The sequence below is a fragment of the Artemia franciscana genome, chromosome 4 (assembly GCF_032884065.1).
Source record: "Artemia franciscana chromosome 4, ASM3288406v1, whole genome shotgun sequence".
Classification (NCBI taxonomy): Eukaryota; Metazoa; Arthropoda; class Branchiopoda; order Anostraca; family Artemiidae; genus Artemia; species Artemia franciscana.
This window is the reverse complement of record NC_088866.1, coordinates 5,611,103-5,638,579: the sequence shown is the minus strand read 5'-3', so window position 1 is coordinate 5,638,579 and position 27,477 is coordinate 5,611,103. Positions and strand designations below refer to the sequence as shown.

Here is a 27,477-nt window from a genome sequence, read left to right as displayed (position 1 = left end):
AAGTATATTTTACAAATTTAGCTTCAACAGAAAATTCAGGTTAAGTTCTGATTTTTTGCGTATGTACAGATGTTAGCATCATCGCTTAGGAGAAGCTCATTACGTTGAACTTCAAAAGCTCAAATTGGCTAAATCTCATGTTGGGCTAGTTGCCATAGTACAGTGGCAAGTCGACTCTCCTTCGAGTGTGGGGAATTAGAGATCATCCCACTCTGTGGTAGAAAATTAATATTAAGAAGACCAAGTCGCTAAGCCTGGGGACAAATGAAGGCATTGTTAAAAAACGAGAAGATTAATCAAGTGTAGAGCTTCAATTACCGACGTAGTATTATTAGTAAAGACGGTGGGTGCATTGAAGATGTTAAAAGTAGAATAGCCAAGGCCCAGGGTCTTTCTTCACAGTGAAAAGGTAAGAACTGTGTTTCAAGATTAGAATAAAAGAAGTTACAGTGATTACAGTTATCAAGATTAGTTCTGAAGTATGGGCGTCCCAAAAGATGGAGGTTTATTTGTAAGATGGAGGAGGATTAGTTAGAAGTTTTCCTGAGAAATTGTCTACGGATTGCTTTCAGTACCTCCTGTCTCACTGACCATATTTCAATCAGTAAGCTGTGCCTAAACTGTGGTTCAGTACCACTTTATAGGGCTATATCGAGATGACAAGGACATGTTTTGTGGATGAAGGATGACAGAATGCCATAGGGCGTCCTTGTCAGCCAACGATCTACGGCCAAACAAAAATCGGGTCAATTCTGAATTTTGTCGTTGGAGGTCGTAAAGAAATATTTAAGGGAAATGGGAGCGTCCTGGGAGGGTGTATTTTCCCTTAAAGAACGCGAATAATTGTCATTTTCCCATGAAAAACTACTTGCTTCACGGAATGCCTAAAAGAAATCTATTGTAAAAAAAGGGGAAAAGGTAATATAATGGGAAATTTATTCCCTAGCCTTAAGTTTCAAAGCTGTGTAATGTTTACAACTCTTTATGGCTTCATTTTAGTATATTTAAAATGAAACCTAAAACTTAACAAAACATGAAGTAACATCATTGAAAATAGGGCTGTAAAGCTGACGGAGGATAGGTAACCCCTCAACGCCTGTGTGACGATTTTGCGGTTTCGGAAACCTTCTTTCTACGAAAGAACAAAACTGTGTTTTTCATCAATACATTTGTACTGTATTTCTTCATTAATGTATCTCTGAATTTAAGGTGAAACTTACAACTGCATATGGCTTCATTTTAGGACTGGATAAGAGATATATTAGGATTTTACACCGTTCGGAAAAACCCGAATATGCTAGTTGGATGGATTTTTGGTGCCGCAGCACGCAGCATGGAAATACTACCTGAAGAACAAGTTTTAGAAGATTGCTACCAGTGTTTGAAGAAATATCTTGGAACTAGATATACGATACCCAAACCCACAAAGATTATCAGGTAAGTTTTTTATTCATTTTTCCAATGGGTATAGTCTGCATTTTTTTTTCTCTGGTACTGGAAGCAAATTTAAAGACATGGAAAATAGGAATTCGTTTTCAAAAGGAAAAAAATGAAAAATAATATAATTCAGTAGTAAAAACTACACAAAAGTAAAAAAAGTAATATTTATATGAATAGGCTGCCATACCTGGAGGTACTGAGTGGCTCTGCAGTCTATATGAGAGCATACGGTACCATAATAGGTAAAAACAAAAATGGGAGGACTGATTTTGCTATGAAAGTAGGAATGCTGAGTGCTAATCAAAAATTTAAATGAATGACAAATCCCAGTACGAACATAAATATGCTCTGTCACCGACTGCGCCTATCTCCCAATTATTTGTGAGAATGTAAAAGTCGTGGTATAATAGAAATTCTGAATTGTCTTGATAGTGTTACATGGCTGATAGTCATTTGCCTTTGTTATTGATTTTAAGGTGAAATGGAAACGAACCTTATCGATTTTTACCAATTAAACATCCGTTTCAACCTGACAGACGTTATAGAAAAAAAATTACATATTTTTACAAAGGTGCTGCCATACTGAGAAGTACCGAAATGTGTGATAGGCTTAAAACTACAAGGTATGAATTTACAATATCAAACATAGCACAAGTCTTGAAATCGCCTCTCATTATGAGTGCACCTCGAGCTATAGAATTTTTTTTTTGTATTTATAACGTACAGCAGTTCTGAGTCAGGGATCTTCTGACAAACCCTGGTGTACGGAAATGGCCCCGACCGTTCCGACACTATAGGTAAGTGTATCCGGTAAGATTATTGGGTAAATCTTATATACATCTTCCGTATGGGTATAGTCTTCATTTTCTTCTTTTTTTTGGGTACTGGAAGCAAATTTAGATACCTGGAAAATAGGAATCCGTTTTAGAAAGAAGAAAAATAAAAATAATATAATTTAGGTATAAAAACTAGAGAAAAATAAAAAAGTACTATTTATACGAACAAGCTGCTATACCTAGAGGTACCGAGAGGCTATACAGGCTATATGAGAACATGTGGTGCCATATTAGGTAAAAAAAAAAGAAGCTGCTAGATGGATTTTGCTGCATAATGTTCAAGTAGGAATGGTCCGCACTAATCAAAAATATAAATGAATGAAGAATCCCTGCACGAATTTATATATGCTCTGTAACTGATTGGATCTGCCTTGTAACGTGTTAATGACGGGTGCTAGCGGGTTTACAATGAATAAAACAAAATTCCGTATAAAATGAATTGGTTTTGGAGCATGGGGCTCCATGCTCTAAGTTTTTACAATTATTTGTGTGCTTCATACTCAGAGACAGTAATTTCGCCTTTGTCCGGACGCTCTGGATTTTCTAATTTTGTAATGCCTGTTTGAAAAGTCAAACAGATCCCAGTAAAAAGAAAAAGTGTATTAACAACATTTAAAGTAACTTGCAAGCCAAAGTCTTCTTGTTATTTCTTTTAGCATCAGTTGATGCCATTTTGCAGTCTTTTAAGAGAGCTGGGTCGGAACGCCGGCACTACCATTTATCAATTTGACAGTACTCTTTGATGTGCTTTTTAATTACTGAAGTAATCAATGGCTTGTCAGATTCACTTTTTACAGGAACTTTGTGAGGAAGCACTCTAAATATTTTGTGTTCAGTAGATGGTTAAGCACTTGGGCCTTTGTAGTAATGTTTCATTTTCATCTCATTTTCCTATGCGCTATCATTCAAATAATTATTTTATAAGCCTCCTCTCCTCTTTAATGATACAAAGTACTTCCACTAATATTTTTAGCTGTGTTTCTAACTTTATTCCCTAAGACATCGACAGCGATTTCACAAACAATTTTCGCAAAATTATACCATCTATCCTCTACATTGTCAAATTTTACATTCTCCAGTTTAATTTTCGATTATTCCTAGAAAGTTACTCTTAAATTTTCATCCTAATATTTACCAACTTCATAGATTTCCGGAAAGTAGTTCCTAAATTTCGGATTTAAGTTAACCCTAGACACTACTAGATGGTGATCTTTACTTTTAACATTAATAACAGCACTCCCATATACCCTAGTATCTTGTGTCGATCCTGCCGGTCGTCGGTTTACAATAACATAATCAATAAGGTTAGCTGTCTTGCCATCATGTGAATACCATGTTAACTTATGGACCATTTTTTGACCAAATACTGCATTGGTTATAATTAGATTGTTATACCTACGAAATTTTAGCAGTCTGTAACTATTGTTATGCTGCTATTTTCTTTTTCTATACCAAATTTATCTAGGCTAGGATACCATCTATCCATATTTCTACCGACCTGGACATTAAATCCTCTAATAAAAATACTATATTCCCACTTGGGACACTGTTTTTTCTTCCTGTAGCATTAAATAAAATTCAGTGGAGTCATTGCCTCCTCCATTAGCCGGTTTTACAGAGGCATCTACTACTATGAATGGTACCATGCACCGTTTTGTCTTAAAATGAGCAACTAGCATTCTTTTATTAAAGTTTTCCCAACCTTTTTTATTCCCAAAGTTTATTTTATTAAGTTTTCCAATAATCATTATTTTATTAAGTTTATTCCAAAAGTTATCCCAAATTTTATTATTCTTTAAATCAGCTATCCGTTTTGGCTTCAGAAAAAGCAGTAGTCCAGGAACAGTGCAGGACAAGTGCAGCGAGCTGTCTCGCTTAGAGCGAGACAGCGAGAGTTTTTAAGATCTCCAGTTGAATGAAGGCTTTGAGAAATACTGGGTCCATCTTGGTCACAACATGGTTTTCCACACTCAGTGATGCTCTTCTATCAACAATAGTCGAAAGACAATCTCAAGCCTATTACCTCCAACTCATTATATATTCATACCTACAAATATTGTGCTACTACGGGGATGCAACCCATATTAGATAAATTAGCCAAGAATGGTTTTTTTTTAGACCAAACCCAGAAAGGTTATCGATTAATCAGAATCGAGTGCAAATGCTGAGTCGTTTACTAGGCTATAATGTCCTTGAAGGGTGCCATTCCTCAAGGTCGCCCTGCAGTGCTCTTAGTCACGGTTTTGGTTAGGAAAACTCGGTAAAGTTCCACCCAGATGCCACTATGAGACCAAGCCACTAGGATTTCCCTTCCGAGGATAGTGACGAGAAAGAAACTTATGACGAAGCGGAGACTCGAAACTCTCTCACAGCACTGGAAGAGCTGCAACCTTTCATACCCAGCCTATCCTCGTCAGGATGTTCATCAGTGGCTAAATTAAACCTTAATTTTGCTAGCTTTGCTAGCTAAACAATTTATTTTTGCTAGCTTTGCAAGCTAGCTTTGCTAGCTTGCAAAGCTAGCTGCCAAAAAAGCAAGTTTTGCTTGAAAAACTTGATCCTAATATAATTTTGGGAGGATAAATGACCTTGTTTATCAGTTCTACTTGAGCTTGCACAAAGTAGTAACGTTAAGAGTTTCATTGTTGGTTACATTTTTAGTTTTCTGGTTTTTATCGTAAGCTTACTTATATCTTTCTAGATATATAGCCAAAATATTCAATTAACTTTCCCCTGCAAATCATGATCTTTAAAATTTCCTCATTGCATTATCCACTTTATTGTTTGTTTGAGATGTTATTAAATTTAATTTCAGGTCCACTTGGTACTCAAATCCATATACTAGAGGTTCATATAGTTATCGTACTGTGCTGGCAGATAAGAATCAAGTTTGGGCCAAGGATTTGGCTGAGCCAATTGTAGATCAAGGAGGTTTTCCTGTGAGTAACAACCTCTTTAAATATCAATTATAATTTTTCCGCCTCTTGAGCCTAAAAACTGACTGAATCTATTCTAGACCAAGGAGTTTTTTCAGTGAGTACCAATCTCTTGAAATAGCAGATTTAATTTTCTAACCTCTTGGGCTACAGATTTGACTCAGGCTATTCTAAACCAAGGTGGATTTCCTTTGAGTGCTGTCTGCTTGAGTGTGGTGTTACACCCCATTTTGCTATGTTGCTTTCATGTTGGAGTAGCCCTACTTATGTTTGGCTCAAACTTGAAAAGGAACTTTTAAATAGGCCTGTCTGATTGGGCCGTCTAATAGGCATATCTCATTGGGCCTTAAATAGGCCGTCTCATTGGACGTCTCAGACAAGGTTCAATTTTGAGTAGTGCTATGTTTAACATTCTTGCGACTACTGTGACCAGGATGATTAACGGTTTACAAATATCGACCTCATAATATACGGACCTTATTGACCATGTTATATATTGACCTTTGTGATCTTGGTCTGATTTGTTCAGCGACTGAACAAGCGTCGAAGACTAGATTTTTCCTTTAAAATTCCTGTGGTAAAAAACATCTTATTTATCTGCTGTAGTTGCAGGCAAAGAAATTATAGAGTCTATTTCTCTTAAATATTCAGGTCTTCTTTATGGTCCAGATAAGCGTAGTGCTTGTGTACGTACGGTGGAACATGACATTTTAGGTTTCCATGTCAGCTGTGCCAAACTTGCTGTGACAAAGTAGGTTTATTGCAAGCGTTTACTTGCCGAGTTGTATCGCTACCTGGCGCCGTATATTGTGTCCCATTTGTTTTTCCATCGTACAACGCGCTGTACATTGCGCCACTTTGGATTTGCCGTCTAAAACGAAGCAGTTTTAGGTTTATGCGGGATTTTATCTTTATTTGACTTTTTTTATTAAGTCTCCCGTTGTTTTTCAGGAAAAGTTTTATTTTGAAAAAAAATTCTGTTCCCAACCCCTTAGATGTCATGAATCATGAAGAGCTTTATGTGTTTAACACCATATATATATATATATATATATATATAGATATATACATCGTTTATTTCATTTTCTGTCATTTGGCATTTTATGACTATTATTTGCATTAATTCTGTTTTCTCCATTGTTTATAATGAAAATTAGTAAATTGTATTCGAAAGCCGTTCATAAATTGTAACTCCCCATGAATGCTCCGGAGACAATAAAAAAAACTTTTTTGGATGAAATTTAAAAAAAACTCCCGAGTTTGTGAGAAAAACGTTCAGATTTTAAATTAAAAAAATTAAGCCAAAAATTCATCTGTGTTTTTTTTTTCTATCAAATTGATCACTTAAGAGACACTTTAAGAAATGGAGCTTGAGAAATAGATGAAGTGTTCATTTTGGAAATTTCTACATGCTCTAACTCTGAACGTAATGGGCAGGTTGAACTGTCGTTTTTGACTGAAATTGTTTGTAGGAATATCTTCATGAAATACGAAACTAATCACAAAATCTCCTCAGATTCCAAGAATTCCAGGAACAGTTCAAAAAGCAATCTGCAAACGGTGGACACACCACACTTGACTGCGATGTGATTATAAAGAACTTAAAAGTCCTGCGATGGTGGTGTAGGTTCAATTAGCTTGTTAATACGAACCCAGAGCTCAAACTCAGCATAAGCAACACGCTGCAGGGCTGACGCAAGGACGTTCATACTCAAGGTCCTCTGTCAATCCAATACATACAAGCGCCTCAAATCGTTGAGGATTTTGTAGGAGGTAGTCAAGGCACAAGCTTTGTACGTTGTAATGGAGCAAGAATTCTCACTACTCGAGGAGGCTTAACATCTAACAACGTGTAAATGTGCCACCCTGAAATAACCAAGACAGTTTACCCGTTTTTGTTTTTATCAAAATGGCTATTGAATTGAATTAAGTTTATTGACTCAATGTAACAAAGCAACAAAATAATGGACCCCAATAAATTAATAAAAGCAGACCATAAAATTAAGAAATGACAGACTAGAAGAACAAAGAAGAATAAAAGTGAGAAATTAATTAATGCTGGGTAAGCAGTGCATAGGAGATGACCCTAACATTGGCAAATAAACAAGACCAATGAAAAAGGCTTAGTAAAAGGTTTATTCCCTGTCAAATAAATCTCAATAAGTAATGTTTAGAATAGTCTTGTTCAAATTATACTGGTTATATCCAAATTAACGGTAGAGATTTTAAGTCATGTGTCTTGTTGTGGAGATGAATTTAATTTCCACTTGATTATGAGTTACCTCCGAATTTCAAAAAGACATCTGTCTGATTGTCTTGTTTGATTAAACTGAATAGAAAATTTTCATCATATACAGCATCACAATCGCTGAGGGATTTGAACTCAAGTATCCAATTGTCGAGAAGGCTTTAATAATCACCTTACGGAGAAAGCTAAAATATGAGCTGATGAATATTATCATGGCTTGTGGCTTGAGTGGTTTCAGCCACTCAAGCAAACTCAAATTTGAATAGTCGAGTATCCAGTTGTTGAGAAGTGTTTAATAATCACCTTACGAATATAGCTAAAATATGAGCTGATCAAGATTATGATGGCTTGTGGCTTGAGTGGTTTCAATGTCTGTAGAGTGGCTTGAAATCGCATAATCAGAGTCTCTTAGCCACCATCTTTAAGTAACCTTATTTTCTTATTCGTAATAAATTTATTTCAGATTTTGATGTTTGCCGGCGAGGCGACACACGACCATTTTTATTCGACTGTTCACGGTGCTGTTGAATCTGGATGGAGAGAGGCTGAAAGACTCATAGGCGCTATAAGGTAAGACTGTGTTCAGAAGTAAGGACTAAAGAGCAAGAGTAACTCACAAGAGTGGAAACTGGCGCTAGTGTTGACCAGTTGATGAAAGATGGCTGGCGAGTATAATGAGGGATAAGGGTTTTGTAAGGGTTGAAAGGTTAGGACGATTTTTAAGGTTAGTAATGGAGCATATAAATAAAAAAATTTAATTTGTATAATGTTTTTTATGTAGAGTGATTTAATTAGAATCAATTTTTTTATTTTTTATTGCCATGGCCCTAGGGTTTTTAGAGCAATAAAAGTTATTAGTATTAATATTATAGAAAATCCAATGACAAGTAAGAAAATGTTTCATTTTGAAGAAAATTATTTTCAATCTGAAAATTGGCTAACTGAGGATTGAAACACCATCAACTCCATCTAGCGCTTTTCATTTCTTGGCATTTTTCAGTATAATAATAGCAATAATTTCAATTTATTGAGAAAATTTTATTATTGGCAGTTGGAGCAGGAGGGACAGTGGGCTAGTATTCTTAGAATTTGCTCTTTCTGTTTATTAGTTTAAAAAAAAACTTTCCGAAAAAGAAGTTTTCTAAAGAAAAGTAAAGGCCATACTAAACTTAAGATCAGAAGAAACAGAAACCTACAATAAATGAAATTCAGAACAACCAGAAATTACTATTAAAGAATAAATGAAACCCAAAACGAACAGAAATTATATAAACAATCATAGCAAAAAATATACAACAGGTACTAATATGAATGAATAATAAATCTCAAAACGAGTAAAGCTTAAGTTGAATATGCAAATCAAGCTTAAAATGAACAAAAATATACTGCTATTGAGGCATAAATAAAACCCAAAACGAACAGAAATTAAATAAACAATCATAGCAAACAAACTAACAATTGTTATCAATACAATTCAGCAAATAAATCTTGCAACGAGTGAAAATTAGATTGAATATGCAAATCCAGCTTGAAAGGAACAAAAATCTCTACAAAAAAAGATTTTGGGTTTCGCTTTCTTCTTCCTCTGTAAAAATCTTAAACCTACTGCATCACCGGCGCTTTACTGAAAACTAGGTTTTGAACAGTCTTGAAAAGTACAAATAAAATCAAACTGAATGTTTAAATGTTTGATACATAATGTTATTAATAATTGAAAGATCATCAGTTCAAGATTTTATTTCACTGTAATTTTATTTTCATTTTCAATGCTGCAATAACTGGAAAATAAAATATTCTGTATTAAAATTCGTTTTCAGGGAAGCACCAATGGCTTAGTAGGCGTTAGAATTTTACAGTTAAGGAAGGGGACAGTATCCAAACAATTGTTTGTAATAAAACCATATTTGTCTTGGAAAATCTTAGAAAGAACTAATAAATTCAGACTAAATATATATAATGATATTATATATAATATAATAATGATATAATATATATAATATATAATGATATAATATATATTAGCTGCTATAATATATAAAGTATATTGCTATATAGTTTATTCCTATATAGTATATTGCTATAATATATTACTATAATATATACATAATATATAAGTTGCTATAATATATAGTTGATATGATATATAATGATATTAGCTGCTAAACGCTCATCAATTCAAAATTTAATTTTACATTAATTTCTATGTTTATTTTCAACGTTGTAATAAGTACAAAAGAAAATATTTGTAACATAATTCGTTTTCAGTAAAGCACCTATCTTGCAGTAAGTTTTAGACTTTTACAGTGAAAGGAGGCAAAACCCAAACTCTTCTTTGTAGAAATTTTTGTTTGTTGCAAGCTGGATTTACATATTCAATGTAAGTCTCACTGGTTTTAAGATTTACTTACCCATTTATATTAGTAACTATTTCATGTTTGCTTACTATGATTGTTTATTCAATTTTTGTTCGTTTTGGGTTTCATTTATGCCTCAATAGCAATATATTTTTGTTCGTTTTAAGCATGATTTGCATATTCAACTTATTCATATTCATATTCAACATTTACTCGTTTTGAGATTTATTTGTTCACTTAAGTAAGAGAATGATAATTCTAAGTAAGAGAATTGGTTATTTAAGTAAGAGAATGATGCTTTTACCATTTGGGAAACGGGCAGTAGCCATGCTCTTGTTTGTAGTGAAGACACCATTCACTAGAAGTACATAAACCCTACTCCCTGAAGACGACCTTGGTCTAACAACCAATCTTTAATCCAATTATCACTTGTCTTTGAATTCTGTTCTCCCAATTACTATAATAAAAAAAAAGGTAAACTAGTTTTGCAGAACTTCGTAGCCACTTAAGTAAGAGAATGATAATTCTAAGTAAGAGAATGGGCTATTTAAGTAAGAAAATGAAACTTTTATAGTTAGGGGAACGGGCAGTAGCCATACTCTTGTATGTACTGAAGACACCATTCATTAGAGTGCATAACCACGATTCTTTCGGAAAGAATTGGGAAAAAACTCTCAGACATTTTTAAAGTAATTTGTGTTCATTTTTTGATTGCAGAAATTTTTAAGTTTTTAAAAAACTCTTTATTTAAAAAAAAAATTTTTTTCAACATCAAACTTTCATTACAGCATCAAAACTAGTATCAAAGTGAAGAAAAGATCAAAGTTAACAAAGTATCAAAGTAAACAAAGGACCAAAGTAACAATAAGCAACTTGCACAACCTACAGGTCTTGCACCTTAAATCGGAGTTACCACGTAAATCAGTAAATCCAAGTATCAAAGTAATAATAATTAAGTTCCATTACTGAGAACCATTACCCCAGGGCTGGGGGTGTCAACCCCAGAAGCATTTTGAACAAAATTACTTATCTCCAAATTTTGACCGGATGCCCTTTGGGAAAGCGGGGTGTGGACTTGTTGGGCATTGATCACTTCTGACTCTAAAAAAAAAAGAGCTAGGAGTTTCAATTTCCGATCGAATGAGACCCCTCCAAAGTTTTGCGACCTCCCCTTCCACAGAACACTATATTCTGATAATGGGCAACTTATATAAGTTACAATCCTTGCCCAGGGAACTAGGGAAGATTTCTCAAGTCCTAAGTTATAGTAATTTGAATTTTGGACTCTTTTCGACAAAATGGCTATTTCAAAATTTTGATAAGATGTATTTGGAGAAAAAAGGCACAGGGAGTGGGGAGGAGCTTGTTGCTTTTTGATCACTTTCGACTCTTAAGAACTTACAACTTACGTAAGTTACAATTCTTGCTCAAGTGCTAAGGAGTATTTCTCAACCCCTAATTTATAGTAATTTCAATTTTGGACTATTTTAAACAAAATGCCTATCTGGTCGGAGGGTAAATACCCTACAATCACTTTTGATGACTCCTAAAAAGGCTACTAGAATTTTTAACTTCCAATGATACGAGTAATCTCTTAAGTTCTTACGACCGCCCCTTACATAAAACCTTATATTCCCTCGGGGCACAACTCACAACACTTGCCCCGAGGGTTTGAGGGAATGTATCGACCCGGAGTTTTTTTTTATTTGATCTTTAAACTATTTTGAACAAAATAGCTATCTCATAATTTTGCTTTGATTTATTTTGGGGGAAAATTATTTATAGCAAAATGACTATTTCAAAATTTTTAATGGATGAGTTTGGGGGAAAAGGCGTGGAGGGGAGGCTAGTTGCCCTCCAATCTCTTTTGACTCTCAAAAACTGAACCAGAGCTTTCAATTTCCACTCAAATGAGGCCTCTCTGAAGTTTATACGAGCACCCCTTTGACAAGAATCATATATGCCCCTCTAGGCGTAACTTACAACGCCTGTCCCCAGGCCCTGGGGAGCTGTGTCGACCCCGGAGTTTTCGATATGTGATCTCTGAACTGTTTTTTTAAATGGCTATCTCAAAGTTCTAATCGGATGGGTGTGAGGAAAGAAGGGCTTGGAGGGAGTGGAACTAGTTGCCCTCCCATCTCTTTTGACTCATAAAAAGTGAACCAGAACTTTCAATTTCCAATCGAATGAACCCTCTCTGAAGTTTATACGAGCATTCCGTCCATAAGAACAATGTATTCCCCCAGGGTATAGCTTACAGCGCCTGCCCCCGGGCCCTGGGGTCTGTTTCAACTCCGGAGTTTTGTTATCTGATGTTTGAACAACTTTCAAGATTATGGCTGTCAAAATTTTTATCGGAAGGGCTTATGGGGAGAAAAAAGCAGGGCGTTTTCTCCCTGCTTTATATTATATGGTTCGGGGGATATATGGTCCTTATTCCTTCCATAAGAACCATATATCCCCCCAGGGCATAGCTTACAATTACTGCCCCCGGGCCCTCGGTGGCTGTGTTGATACCAAAGTTTTTTTTCATCTGACTTTTTAGCTAGTTTTAACAAAAATTTTCTGATGCTTTTGGGGGAAAAGGGCCTGGTGAGCGCTAGTTGCCTTCTGATCCCTTTTGACTCTTAAAAAGTGAATTATAACTTTAACTTTCCAAAAAAAAGACTCCCTTAAAGTTTATGCGAGCATCCCTTCCATAAGAACTATATATACCCCAGGGCATAAATTACAACGTCTGCCCCCGGGCACTGGGAGGTTGTGTCAACATCAGAGTTCTTGTTATCTAACCTTTCAACTATGTTTAACAAAATACTTATTTCAAAATTTTTATTTGGTGTATTTGGGGGGAAAGGACGTGAAGCGAGAGGGGACTAGTTGTCATCCAATCTATTTTAACTCTTAAAAAGTGAGCTATAACTTTCACTTCAATAACAAATATGCCCTTTCTGAAGTATATACGAGCATCCCTTCCACGACAACCATATATACCCCCAGGACATAACTTACAACGCCTGCCCCGGGCTCTAGAGGGTTGTATCGTTTGTAAATTTTGTTTTCTGACCTTTGAATTATTTTGAACAAAATGGCTATCTCAAAATTTTTATCTGATACATTTGGGGGAACAGGCATGGGGATGGGAGGCTAGCTGCCCTCCGATCACTTCTCTTTAATGTGAACTACAACTTTCAATTTATAATCAACACTTTCTGAAGTTTTTACGAGAATCCCTTCCATAAGAACCATATATGCCCCCAGGGCATAACCTGCAACGTCTTCTTCCGGGCCCTGGGGGGCTTTGTCGACACCGGAATTTTCTTGTCTAACTTTTGAACTATTTTTAACAAAATGTCTATCTCTGAATTTTTATCTGACGCATTTAAGTAAAAAAGGCGTAGTAGGGGTGCTAGCTTCCCTGCGATCACTTTTGACTCTTTAAAATTCAATTAGAACTTTCAATTTCCAATCAAAAGAGCCCTATCTGAAGTTTATACGAGCATCCCTTCCATAGGAACGTTATATGCCCCCAGGGTATAACTTACAACGCCTGCCCCCGGACCCTGGCGGATTGTGTTGACACCGGATTTTTAGTTGTATGATCTTTGAACTATTTTTAACAAAAGGGCTATTTATCGGATGTATTTGGGGGAAAAGGGCATGGGAAGGGCTAGTTGTCTTTCAATCACTTTTGACTCTTAAAAAGGGCATTAGAACTTCCAATTTCTAATCGAATTAGCCCCCTCTGAAGTTTGTGCGACGACCCCAAAGTTTATGTCGACACCGAAGTTTTTGTTATCTGACCTTTGAATTATTTTTAACTAAATGGTTATCTCAAAATTTTTATCTGATGCGTTTGGAGAAAAAGGGCGTGGAAGAGGAGGGGCTTGTTGCCCTCCGCTTTCTTTTGATTCTGAAAAAATGACCTAGAACTGTTAATTTCCAATCAAATGAGCCCTCTATGAACTTTATGCGAGCATACTTTCCATAAGAACCATATTTGCCCCCAGGGCGTAACTTACAACCCCTCCCCCCTGGCTCTGTCGGGTTGTGTCGACGCCGGAGTTTCTATTATATGATCTTTTAACTATTTTTAAAGAAATGGCTATCTCAAAATTTAATTTCCAATCAAATGAGCTCTCTCTGAAGTTTGTACGAGCATCCCTTCTATAAGAACCATATTTTCCCCCAGGGTATAACTTACAACGCCTGCTCCCGGACCTTGGGGGGTCGTGTCGACCCAGAGTTTTTTTATATATGATTTTGGAACTATTTTTAACAAAATGGCTACATCAAAATTTTTATCAGATGTATTTGGGGAAAAAAGGGCGTAAGGGTGGCCCTTACCCATAGGGTCTTTACTATAAGCAACGCTATAGCGTTGCCCGGTACAATGGTTTTTCGAGCTAGGTTGGCTTTCTACTAAATTTTCGTGACTGACTGTTTTTATCGAAAAGATATGACTTGTCGTATATTACTGTATGCATTTGTAATATATGTGACATAGACGAATTTAAGAAAGAAGGAGTTACATTATTGAGGGTGAGTAGTTTTCACCTGGGGCAAGAATAAAGTTTTTAGGGAGAAGGCATGTGCAATTTGTTTTATGTTTTTGTTTATGTAGAGTAAATAGTTAGACTCGAATTTTTCGTTTTGTATTGCCATCTCCCACTGGCGGATCCAGGGGGCTGGGGGCACTGGGCCCCCCAATATTTTTTTCTGGTGCCCTTTTCCCCTGTTTTTTTTTCACTTTTTTAGAATTAATTTGTCAATTTGGTCAATTATTAGCACCTTTGTCATATTCCCCCCAAAAAATATTTTGCTCATCGCCCTCTCCCCCCCCCCAATATTTTGTTCTAGATCCGCCGGCCATAGAGTTTTTCGAGCAATAAGAGTTACTATTACTATTATTATTGTAGAAAATCAAGTTAAAATTAGGAAAATCTCTCATTTTAAAGAAGAACTTGTTGATTCTATAATCGCTTTAATTTGGGATCTAACGAACAACTATCACAAAACCAATTTCACTAATGATTTCTCACAAGCATGCAAAACTATTTCAACCATGCAAAACCAACTTTAAAAAAAAATACCAAAAAAACTATCGCACAACCAGTTTCACCAGTTAATTTTCACAAGCATGCAGAACTGTCACAACCTGTAATGAACTGTCAAGTCATAAAAATGTCCGAACTTTCTTAAATAGTACAGCGTGTTAAAAACATAAAACTTTTATGGCTGAGGAGTTACTTAGTTACTTAGTTATTCTTTCCTATAATTTTCAGGTTTTTTATTCAAAAAATTTTTTTTTGCATAATTTTATGAAATGAGTGTCATAAAATATGAGTAAGTCAGAGACGATAATCTATTAGTGGCAGATATTCTCTTTATTTACTTGTGTAATTCAGGTTCATTCCCTGGCCTTATATTAAAACTCCGTCTAGCTACTGATTAATTTTCTTGGATGAATGGCAGTCTGACTTTGTTATTAGTGGCGTCACTTTAGGAGAGGGGGAACTTATTCCCACCTCCTATATTTTTAAAAGTACATTTTTTTGTATATTCGTTGAAAAATTGCTTTTTTTGGCACTTTTATTGAAATCATAATTCGGTTTGTATTTACTTTGAGAAGTTAATAAATTTCTAGGATGGTCTCTGGTAAAGGCCTGCTGACCCTGTCTCCAAGACCTAAAAAAAATTCGTTTAAAATTTGTGCACGACTTTGGGGAAATTCACTTAGAGCCTAGACTTTGGAAGAAAACCTTTTTTTATATGAATGAGGTCACATTCGAATGCGTTTTCTATCATTCTGATCCTTTATTAGTGTTACCAAGCCTGCTTATTGCAGTGGGTAGTGCTTTGAACTTCTAATCTGAACATCCTGGGTTTGACTCTTATAGAAGTCGAATTTTTCATTGGAATGTTTTTCCAGCATTTTAATTGAATTATGTCGCAAGTACTTGAAATAGCCTTTTTGTTTAATAAATTTTGCAGAAGATGTGTGTCTGTGTTAAATATTTTAATTCGCATATTACAATTGAACTTGATTGTCGATAGTGTAGAATAGTTGGACGGTAAAAATATGCAAAAAGGTTTGCCGAATAAAATAAAAGGAAATTAAAGTTCTTAAAAAAAATCTGTCTTTCTTTTCACCCTGCGAATATTGGTCCCTAGTACTTTTATGTAATTTGTGTATTGTTTTTAGGTAGCGTGATTTAATTAGAATAGAATTTTTCCGTTTTTTAATGTCATGGCCCTCAGGTTTCTAGAGCAATAAAAGTTGTTATTATTTTAGAAAATCTAATGACAATTCAACAAATCTCTCATTTTGAAGAGAAATCCTTTCTTTAGCAAACTCTTTAATTTGGGATCGAACGCCCAGCTATTGCATAACCTATTTCGCAAATTAATTTTCTATGGCACAGCCAAAGGCTATAGAGAATTCATTGGTGGTATTGGTTATGCTATAGTTGTGTATTCGATACTAGATTAAAGCGTTGTGAGATTCAAAATTTTTCTCTTCAAACTGAAACACTAAGAAGTAGACTTGACTTCCCAATCTCCTAGATTTTGAAAATTCTAGTTTTGATATTTTCATTGAGAACAAAAAAAAATTGCTTCCCCTTTAAATATATAAAAATAAATGTTCGGCCTAACCACCTGTACATTTCTGTGAATAGACGTCACTGATGTTATGCCTATTTATGGGGTGGAGGTGTAAAAATTACTGAAGCTTTATCGCAATAATTGCGTCCTTTTCTAAGATCTGTTTTTCATTTTATCTGAAAAAAAGTTAAAACTTACTTCTTATAAAAACAAGCTAAACAATGCATAAACCACATTGTACAATCGCAAAATTAACATGGATACCAAATTTTTCGCTCCTGGGAGGGGGGTCCATCAAAGCAAAACATTGATATTTCAAATCATAAGTACCATGACATTTGAGTCAACTTGGGGTTCAGGGGAGCTTGAGGCCCCCTTGGTACGTCTCTGAACTAAGGGCTACAGGTCTTCAGGCTTTTGCAACATCCATGCTTTCTCAAACAGTTCGTGGTAACGAACTGTAGTAAGGAGCGACCCGGCTCAATAGTAACCGGAACAGGAAGGGTGTGTGAAAGCACAGGATGGCTGGCCCCCAACCCCCCATTGCGCTTCCTGGCTGAAGGACCAAGAAACGGAGATCAGCACCGCCGGTACGGACTGTAAAGTCTAATGCCGTATTCTTTACCTTTTTTTCTTTTTTTAACCGGAACTCTAAAAAATGGAATTTTGATACCAATAGTTACATAAAAAAATCGCATTTTAATACTGATTTTAAATATATAAGTTTCATCAAGATTAGTCTTACCCACCAAAAGTTACGAGTCTGAGAAAATTTGCCTCATTTTAGTAAATAGGGGGAAAAAAACCCTAAAAGTCATACAATCTTAACGAAAATAACACCATCAGATTTAGCGTATCAGAGAACCCTATTGTAGAAGTTCCTATCTACAAAAATGTGTAATTTTGCTTTTTTTGCCAGAAGACAAATTACGGATGCGTGTTTATTTTTTTTTATTATTATTTTTTTTTCCAGGGGTGATCGTATCGACCCAGTGGTCCCAGAATGTCGCGAGAGGGCTCATTTTAATGGAAATTAAAAGTTATAGTGCCCTTTTTAAGTGGCCAAAAAAATTGAAGGGCACCTAAGCCCCCTCCCACGCTCATTTTTTCCCTAAAGTCACCGAATCAAAATTCTGAGATATCCATTTTATTCACCAATGTCGAAAAACCTAATAACTATTTCTTTGGGGACGACTTACTCCCCCGCAGTCCCCGTGGGAGGGGCTGCAAGTTACAAACTTTGACCTGTGTTTACATATAGTAATGGTTGTAATGGTTACTGGGGAGTGTACAGACGTTTTCAGGGGGGTATTTTTGGTTTGGGCGGGAGACTTGAGGGGGGGATTAGGTGGTAGGAACTTTTCATCGGGGAAGAGACTTTCAATGAAGGGGGTGCAGGATTTTCTAGGATTGTTTAAAAAAAAACAATGAAAAAACAAATATGAAAAGTTTTTTTTCTACTGAAAGTGAGGAGCAGCATTAAAACTTAAAACGAGCAGAAGCTATTGCGCATATGAGGGGTTTACCTCCTCGTAATACCTCGCTCTTTACTCTAAAGTATTTTTAGTAATTTTTACTATTTATTCTACGGCCTTTGTGATCCAGGGGTCATTCTTAAGGAATTGGGACAAAATTTAAGCTTTATTGTAAAGAGTGAGGTATCGACGAGGTGTAAACCCCCTCAAATACGCAATAAAAAAATACGGATATAGAAGTTCGTTACGTAAGTTAATTCGTAAGTTATGTATATTTTGAACTAATGAAAACGTTCATAAAAAATTAAAAGTTCTAGTTGCCTTTTTAAGAAATAAAAAAATTGAAGGGCAACTAGGCTTCCTCCCTCGCTCTTTTTTTTCTCTAAATCTTCCGATTAAAACTATGAGAAAACCATTTAGCCAAAAAAATTAATATGCAAATTTCGTTTTAATTATTTATGTGCGGAGAGCCAAGATCAAAACATGTATTAATTTAAAAACGTCCAGAAATTAAATAAAAAAACAAGTTTTATTAAATGAAAGTAAGGAGCGACATTAAAACTTAAAACGAACAGAAATTACTCCGTATATGAAAGGGGTTTTTCCTCCTCAACGCCCCGCTCTTTACGCTAAAGTTTTTTACTGTTTTAAAAAGTAGAGTTAAGAGAAAGAGTCTAACCTTGGCGTAAAGAGCGGGGTATTGAGGAGGAAAAGCCCCTTTCATATACGGAGTAATTTCTGTTCGTTTTAAGCTTTAATGTCGCTCCTTATTTTCATTTAAAAAAACTTGTCTTTTTTTTATTTAATTAGTATTTACAGGGACTCCAAAAATCTGTTTTACTGCTACTATTAACAAATTACTAAAGCAGCCAGCCGTCTAGACTGACTTAGCAACGCACAATCTTCCTACATCCCAATGCTATTGAAACCTCCCTCTTTACACCCTCTCAAAAAGTTGCAATTTCTATTAAGTCATTTCTTGTGATCTCTTCCCACCTTATTTGGGGACAACCTGTTTTTCGTTTGGCTGTATATAGTTGGTCGTAAAATACAATCGTTGGCAATATGTCATCCTTTATCTGCAGAACGTGTCTTAGCCATCTCAACTCTTCTCATTGTTGCCCTAGAAGGTAGATAGAGCCACATTTTTTGTTCAGATTACTGTTTGAAATACTGTCAGTCAGACGGATACCCAAAAGAATCCATAGGTAATTCCCTGGAAAATATCTAACAAATCTTCCACTTTTTTTCGAGTGCCCATGTTTCAGAACCGTATTTGACAACCGTCATCACTGATGCTTATAATATTATAATCTTCGTTTGTACACTTAGCTTCCTGTTCTTCCAAACATTTTTCAACTGTTAAAAACTGGACCTTGCCTATTCTGCTTTTAATGTCTTCACTGAGTCCACCATCTATAATAACAATACAACGTATATAGGTGAGGCTATAAACTTCATCTGTCTTGTCGTTGCTTAAAATCACTTATTCACATTTCCTTATTCCCAGTCTAAACGACTTAGTATTCTTAATATAAATTTTCAACGCTATTCTTTGCCCTGAAATCTTAAATCCTCCAAAAAAATAATTTATTTTACTAGTATTTTCATCTAGGACACCCAAATTATCAGCATAATCTAGTATAGGAGAGTTTTACTTTCCTATTTCATTCCGTTCTATCCCATAGCCTTTGTCATGCTTCTTAGAACAAAGTCATATAAACGGGGATGAATCATTTGACCCTCTCCCCCCCCCCCCCGAAATGTTTTTCTGACTCGTGAAAACATAACAAAACTGAATAAAGCAATTTTTTTTTAGGTTTTTTTTACCCCTCACCCCACCCCCTGAAAAACTCCTGGATATGGCCCTGAACCGAGGCTTTGGCTTTTGCCCTGAAGTAGGATCAGTCCTAGTTATACATTATTATTATTTAATGTTTAGGGGTTGTTCCAAATCTTCCAATTTTTCGCCAAGAAACCTTGAGATATTGTTAAAACCTCAGTGCCAATCCTGTGCATAACCAAGTTCCCATGGAGTTCGAAAAGTGGTTCATTTTTCTTATAGATTCTATTTTTAATTAAAATTACCAATCCAAATGTGTTTTAGGGAGAGCCAAAAAATTTAGGAGAGATGAGGGGGATAAATACCCCCTCCAACTGGTGCTACTGACCCAGAAAATCCATAACTTTACTTTACTTACTTACTTACTTTTATTTACTTTACTTTACTTTTAACTTTACTCTCTCCTAACCCTACATCAAATTTAGCTCTAAATCACGTTCAAACACCTCTTACAGTATTATTTTTAAACTAACGACATGCCCAGAAAAAATTGCCTTTTTCGGATGTAGAAGCATGGGTTTAGGGAGTGACCGCTTCCGTTGCAACACCTGAACATAAAGGTCTTAAATAGCAGGGGACTCGGAGGATGACAGCTTCCCCCGACTCTCTTTTTATAAGTCATCAAATATCAAATGTTAAAGGTGCTTAAAATGACTAACGTGGGTCTTCGTGGTAGGTAAAAAAAAAAAGGTAAAGGATACGGCATTAGACTTTACAGTCCGTACCGGCGGTGCTGATCTCCGTTTCTTGGCCCTTCAGCCAGGAAGTGCAATGGGGTTTCGTGTTAGGGCACGTCCTAATAGCAATTAAATGTCAAGTCTAAGTATCAATGGAAGGTAAATGCTGCTTTTTTTTAGCGAAGTTAAGGAGTAGTTTCGCTTAAATAAAAAGATCAATCCTGATTCTTGCTCTCCCAATAACATGCGATTACATTACTACCGATGTGCATTAAGAAGGATTTACTCGTCTATTCTTGCCAAACTGTGAACATCGGTCCTGCAGTCTTCTGCTGGTTGCAAATATCAATATTTTAGCGAAATGACTTGTTAGCCAAAGCCCTAAAATTTCTTTTTAGTCAATTCAGGTTGATTTGCAACTTTACCAAATAAATTCGAAGTTATTTTTTGATTATTAGTCTAAATGACATTGCACGACAGAGCGGTTTAATGGAAACACTCCTAGTAGCTAATTTGGAGAATGTGAGTCTCCTAACCGATTTTTTTTTTTTTTTTTCGTAAGATCAATCTTTTCTTCCAGAACATCCAATTTGTGATTGCACCCATTCCTTTTCTAATATATTACGAAGCCGAAGAACCAGTTACAAATAAGTTTCAGAAGCTCGACTTGGAGTAGTAAAATGTGTAGTGGTTTTATATGTGTTGTCTTCTTTTGTTTCTTAAGACATTATTTCAAAAGCAATAGATTTGAGGTTGACAACTGGTTTTTTGTGCTTTATTATTTTTTTTTTTTTTCATTGGATTCCAGTGAGCTATTTGACTCTGTCAAGGCAAAAGGCTCTATTTTGAAAATCGTAGTCTCGAGAAAAAATCATTTCAAATGTGAGTAAAGTGAACTAAGTTGAGTTGAGGCAATATGCATTGGGCACCGTAAAAACCTTGAGCCTCAAAACTCATGGCAAAACGTTACGATTTTTGAACCATTTCTATATATATATATATATATATATATATATATATATATATATATATATATATATATATATATATATATATATATATATATATATATATACATATATATATATATATATATATATATATATATATATATATATATATATATATATATATATATATATATATATATATATATATATATATATATATTATCTTTTTTCATAATAGATACATGTATCTACTCTCTTTTATCCCCTTTATGTTTTTTTTTTCGGGAATGGTTTTTTTTTTGCACACTAAGATTTTCTGCCCTGAAAAAAGCAATCCAGATAAGTTATTAGTTTTGGGGAAATTCATTTAGAGCCTAAATTTTGGAAATACATTTTTCATGTGAATGGCGTCATATATTGATATGCATGACAGTGTTCGGACTCGCCTATAAATTCCAATAAATTCCTATATTTTAATGCACTCCTATAAAATGCCTATATTTGGCTAAAATCCTATTATTCCTATATTTTCGGCTGAAGAGCGCTAAGAACATTGCTCATGATCTGCAATTTTCTGTCTTTTGGTGTAGATTGATAATTAATTACAACTGTTGAGCTTTTTGAACTTGACTAATGCTTTGTGTTGGGCTTAGTAAGCTGCTTCTGCCTGGGCTATGCTGTTGTGTTGACTTAGTAGTCTATGTTTTGTTTTTTGTCATGTTGGGCCTGTCCAAAATGAGCAAAGATCAGTATATAGGCTAGCAGTCTCTGCTTAATGAGACTGGAGTTCTTGCGACTTATGTGTTTCCTGGCTGAACGCTGGCTGGCTGATGTGAATACGGCCCAGTTATTCAAATGGACTATTCTAAGATAGTTGCTAATCGAGGGAAGTATAATAGACGTGCACTGGGTAGGCTATATACTACATTCTGTGATCAATCTGTCCTTTATCTATCTGGTCTAACCTTCTAAAGAAAAATGATGTTAATCAGATTCGGACTTTTTATTTCAGATATTGTAAATTTTTACTTTATCTCCCCCCTTGGTATAGCAATGGTAAGATAATTCGTAAGTTTGATGTTCCTGATATAAGTGCAAAGTTGGCCCTCCTGCATGGAAGATTGTCGGAATCAGCTTTTTATCGTTTATTGCCTCATCATCCTTTGGTCCATCTGTTCGGTTAATCTCATTGTAGCATAGTGTTTTTATGGCACTTGGTATTAACCAAGTGACATATAGCAATCGCAAATTCTGTCGGTCTGTCTGTCTGTCGGTCCTGGTTTTGCTACTTTAGGCACTTCCAGGTAAGCTAGGACGATGAAATTTGGCAGGCGTATCAGGAACTGGACTAGATTAAATTAGAAATAGTCGTTTTCCCGATTTGACCATCTGAGGGGGGGAGTGGTGGCCCGTTAATTCAGAAAAAATAGAAAAATGAAGTATTTTAACTTACGAACGGTTGATCAGATCTTAATTAAATTTGATGTTTGGAAGAATATCGTGTCTCAGAGCTGTTATTTTAAATCCCGACCGGATCTGGTGACATTGGGGGATTTTGTAGGGGGAAACCTAAAATCTTGGAAAACACTTAGAGTGGAGGGATTGGGCTGAAACTTGGTGGGAAAAATAAGCACAAGTCCTAGATACATGATTGACATAACCAGAATGGATCCGCTCTCTTTGGGGTAGTTGGGAGGGGGTTGATTCTGAGAAATTAGAAAAAATGAGGTATTTTTAACTTACGAACGGGTGATCGGATCTCAATGAAATTTGATATTTAGAAGGATATCCTGTCTCAAAGCTCTTATTTTAAATCCCGACCGGATCTGGTGACATTGGGGGAGTTTGAGGTGACCTAAAATCATGGAAAACGCTTAGATTGGAGGGATTGGGCTGAAACTTGGTGGGAAAAATCAGCATAAGTCCTAGATACATGATTGACATAACCAGAACGGATCCGCTCTCTTTGGGGTAGTTTGGGGGGTGGGTTGATTCTGAAAAATTAGAAAAAAATGTGGTATTTTTAACTTACGAACGGGTGATCGGATCTAATTGAAATTTGATATTTAGAAGGATATCGTGTCTCAAAGCTCTTATTTTAAATCCAAACCGTATCTGGTGACATTGGGGGGGCCTAAAATCATGGAAAACGCTTAGACTGGAGGGATTGGGATGAAACTTGGTAATTTATGTGACCAGGCATCCTACGCCATCTACAACAGATCTGATCCCGAGGACTTCCGAATCCTATATTTGGCCTATATTTGGGCCCGGGAAATCCTATAAAAATAGAACAGAGCCTATAATTTGAAACGAACCGACCTGTCCGAAACCTGGCATGAGGACGCGAGAAGTAAAGGCTGATGTAAATCAACATGCTACTTTATTGGGACTTCCCACCCTATATTCCTTGAAATATTTACCTTAATATCCTGAGTCTTAGTGGAAGTAGCAGTAGTAGTCGAAGGACTTGTAGTATCATGCACAGAATGTCCTTAAGTCAGTTGAACGCTCCCTCATTATGGCATGAAATGACTACGTGTATACACAGTGGGTTTTGACATAGTTTAACACTCCCCTCAGTATTCCTTGAAAGCTTCCCTTGAATGTCCTTGTCCTTTTTTACTCAGAATTTCAAATATTCCCCTTTCCAGATAACAAATACTGTTTATGGATTGGAAAAATTGCAGAACTTAAAGCTCGTTGCCCGAGGGGTGTGCGTGTGGAGGGGGACATCATTCCCAATAGCATAGCTATTGAACCTTTCAACTATGCTGAGCGAAATGGCTATCTCAAAATTTTCAGCAGATGTCTTTGGGGAGAAAGGGGCCAAGGAGGTAGGTTGCCCTCCAAACAATGTTGCCACCTTAAAAGGACACTAAAAATTCCACCTTCCAGTCGAATTAGTCCCTTCCAAAGTATCTACGATATCTTCTTCCAAGCATAGTGGCTTGGTGAAAAGAAAAAAACAAAGCACTTTTGCCCTAAGTATGATCAAAGCGTGCTGTACAAAATACATACAGTTTTCGATAAAACGTAAATGACGCTATAGGCTTTAGAAATTATGTGCCTAGGGAAAAGGCTGGTGCAGTAGCCTAACTCCTCTTTGAAGATTACTAGTCTTATAATATTAAACATACAAAAAGAAATGAAATAAAAAGTTAAATAATATAAGGGATAAGAAAGTCTTGGAAAATCCTCGAAAACCTGAACCCATACACGAGTTAACCCCACTGTAAATTGTTTTATTGAGTGTTCTGCTGCACAGGAAAGACGAAATTTGTTTTACCATTGTGAAAACCACTTGGATGAATAGTATGATACCGTGGTCACTCGGTTTCATTGAGCAAAACGACATGTATTATGAAGACAGAAATAAGGAGCGAAGCAAACGCTACTATTTATTGAATAGCAAGTGAAAAAGTCTGAAAAAAGACTCTTGATCCTTCAGATTTTTTTTTAGTGTTGTAGCGTGTGTCGCATTTGCCTCAAATTTACTTGTGTCGTTTTATAGTACATGCCCTTGGAGTTTTAAAGTGCTTTGATTGACTCGTCTTTTTTGTATTTGAAACTCCTTCCTAATAAGAAAAGTTGGTGTCAATTGGCGGCGCGCTGCAATTTCTTGGTGGCGTGCCACCATATGTCTTGAAAAATCAGCTATTTGCCGCCGAAAAAAGAGTGGAGTCTGCGTCGGGTCTAGTTCCATCACATCGTCCTGTTAGTCCAAATGGCAATTACAAACTGTTCAATCGAATCTGCATATTGTCATCATCATTGCACAGTCCACCGAAAATCAAATATAAACTCAGATGTTTTCCTATTAATGAAAAAATTTACCGATTTCACTTCTTTGGGAGTATTTTCTCATATAAACAGGCCACGAAAATAATAGAAACCAACACCCTCATCAAAAAGAGAGGCCACTGATTGGATAGGATTGCAATTCAGGCGAAAAAACGAATCATGAAAAATGTATCTTGAATACTTAGCCTTAGAAGAAGAAGACAAAAAAGAGTGGAAGATTCAAGTTAATTGAATCTTAAAATCCGTAAAATGGTAGAATGCTTCAAACACCACAAAATTCCACTAACAGCCAAGAGTCTTGCTGACCATACTCTCCCGCAGAGCACAGAGATTAATATATACTCTCTTATAATTCAACTGCTGGTATCAAAAGATATACTTCAAGAAATCTGAGCAGATACAAATCATACAAGACAAACCAGCTCCATAGCTCTGTCGATCTCACAGAGTGAGCCAAAAGGAAAAGGGCTAAATAGTATCAACTGAAAAGCCCGTCTGCTGAATAAGAAGAAGAAGAAGTTAATTAAAAATCAAGCTCATTTACGCTCCAATTACGTTTGAATCAACAACGAACTACCTCAACTAACATCCAGGTAAGAACTAATAAGATTTTATCCAGTCAGAAAAGGTCATTAGCCTATGAATGAATTAAATTGTTGTAGCTTAATCTGTTGAGAACCTGGACTAGGTCTAATGGTAAAATTCAAGTTAATTGACTTCTTACTATCTCAGAAAGGGTTTAGGTTAGGAAATGAAACTCTCAGGGATGAATCTTCAGACTAAAGTATGTCCCAGGAAGGTATTTTGAAGCAAATATCTCCACTCCTTCTCCCTCTAGAGGGCCCTGACCTTTAAAAATATGTGTGTTATAAAAGTGAAACCTTGCAAAATAGATCTTCTGCTTAATTGAAGTGTAACAAAACTGTTTTCAGCTTCATAAATTTGCTCAATTCCATTTTATAAGGCTTTATATATATGCAAATACATTCCCTAAATTTTGAAAAAAAAAACAACATTGATATGCCTCAGAATTCTACTTGAATTACAGGAATTGCATTTTCAGAACTAAAGGCAGAGAAAAAGCAACTAGTAACTGAAAATTAAGGTAAAATATTGTTTTGTCAAAATTTCAATAGGTATAGACCTGTCATGTATGCAAGTTTCAGGGCCCACTAGAGGGAGAAGGAGTAGAGGTGGGTACTTTAAAATCCCTTCCTGGGACATGCTTTAGCATGTAGACCCATCCCTGAAAGTTTCATTTTCCTAACCTAAACCCTTTCTGAGATAGCAAGAAGTCAATTAACTAGAATTTTTCCCTGACCTGAGCTAGAAAGACAGCCAGCTGGAGTTTTAGGCCTTATAATCTAGGGGGGCAAGATACACTATAGGATTTTAAACATAAAAATGGAATTTAGTTTGAGAAAAACTCAGGGAAGGGGTACAATTGTCCCCTCCCCCTGTTAAATTTTTTGGCTAAAAGTCTAGTTAATTGACTTCTTGCTACCTCAGAAAGGGTTTAGGTTAGGAAAATGAAACTTTCAGGGATGAATCTACAGACTAAAGTAGCCTATGGGTCAATGTTGGTATTACCTGAATAATTGTTTTGGGTCATGAAACTATAGTTAATAGATGCATTTTGACTTTTTGAACATCTTTTCTCTCTTGCAAAACTACCACAAACTCACCATTATGGAGTTATTCCAGCCCAAATATTCTTCTATTTATACATATAGAATTTCAATCATTTCCATTTTGTTGATTGGATATTTGAAATTGCTAATCTGTAATAGTTTAGAAACAAATTTGGGCTATATATTTGCACATTAGGGGGGCTGGGGTAAAGCATAGCATATATTAAATACATAAACTAACCATTCCTGTATTCAATATATGCTATGCTCCCCCCCCCCTGTAATGTGCAAATACATAATAACTCCATAATGGTGAGTTTGGAATAGTTTTCCAAGAGAGAAAAGATGTTCAAAAAGTCAAAATGCATCTATTAACAATGGTTTCATGACCCAAAACAATTGTTCAGGTAATACCAACATTGACCAAAGTATGTCCTGGGAAGGTGATTTGAAGCAACTACCTCCACTACTCCCTCTAGAGGGTCCTGACCTTTGATGACCCTTGAAAATATGTGTGTTTGAAAAGTGAAACCTTGCAAAATAGATCTTCTGCTTAATTGAAATACAACAAAATTGTTTTCAGCTTCATAACTTTGCTCAATTCCATTTTATAAGGTTTTAAAGATATGCAAATACATTTCCTAAATTTTGAAAAAAATCATTAATATGGCTCAAAATTT

General features: G+C 35.7%; 2 protein-coding genes across 2 annotated transcripts in view; both read left to right on the top strand.

Annotated features, from left to right (window-relative positions):
- The window catches only part of LOC136025901 (peroxisomal N(1)-acetyl-spermine/spermidine oxidase-like), a 59,608-nt gene extending 38,430 nt beyond the window's left edge, over nt 1–21,178 (top strand). The window contains exons 6-9 of the mRNA XM_065701961.1: nt 1,244–1,437; nt 5,092–5,215; nt 7,924–8,030; nt 20,993–21,178. Of these exons, the coding sequence (XP_065558033.1) occupies nt 1,244–1,437; nt 5,092–5,215; nt 7,924–8,030; nt 20,993–21,008 (441 nt within the window). The 3' untranslated portion in view covers nt 21,009–21,178. The remainder of the gene's footprint in view (nt 1–1,243; nt 1,438–5,091; nt 5,216–7,923; nt 8,031–20,992) is intronic.
- Nucleotides 21,179–25,550: 4,372 nt separating this feature from the next.
- Nucleotides 25,551–27,477, top strand: part of LOC136025900 (F-actin-monooxygenase mical1-like) — a 93,356-nt gene continuing 91,429 nt past the window's right edge. The window contains exon 1 of the mRNA XM_065701959.1: nt 25,551–25,759. The gene's annotated coding sequence lies outside the window, so the exon portion shown is untranslated. The remainder of the gene's footprint in view (nt 25,760–27,477) is intronic.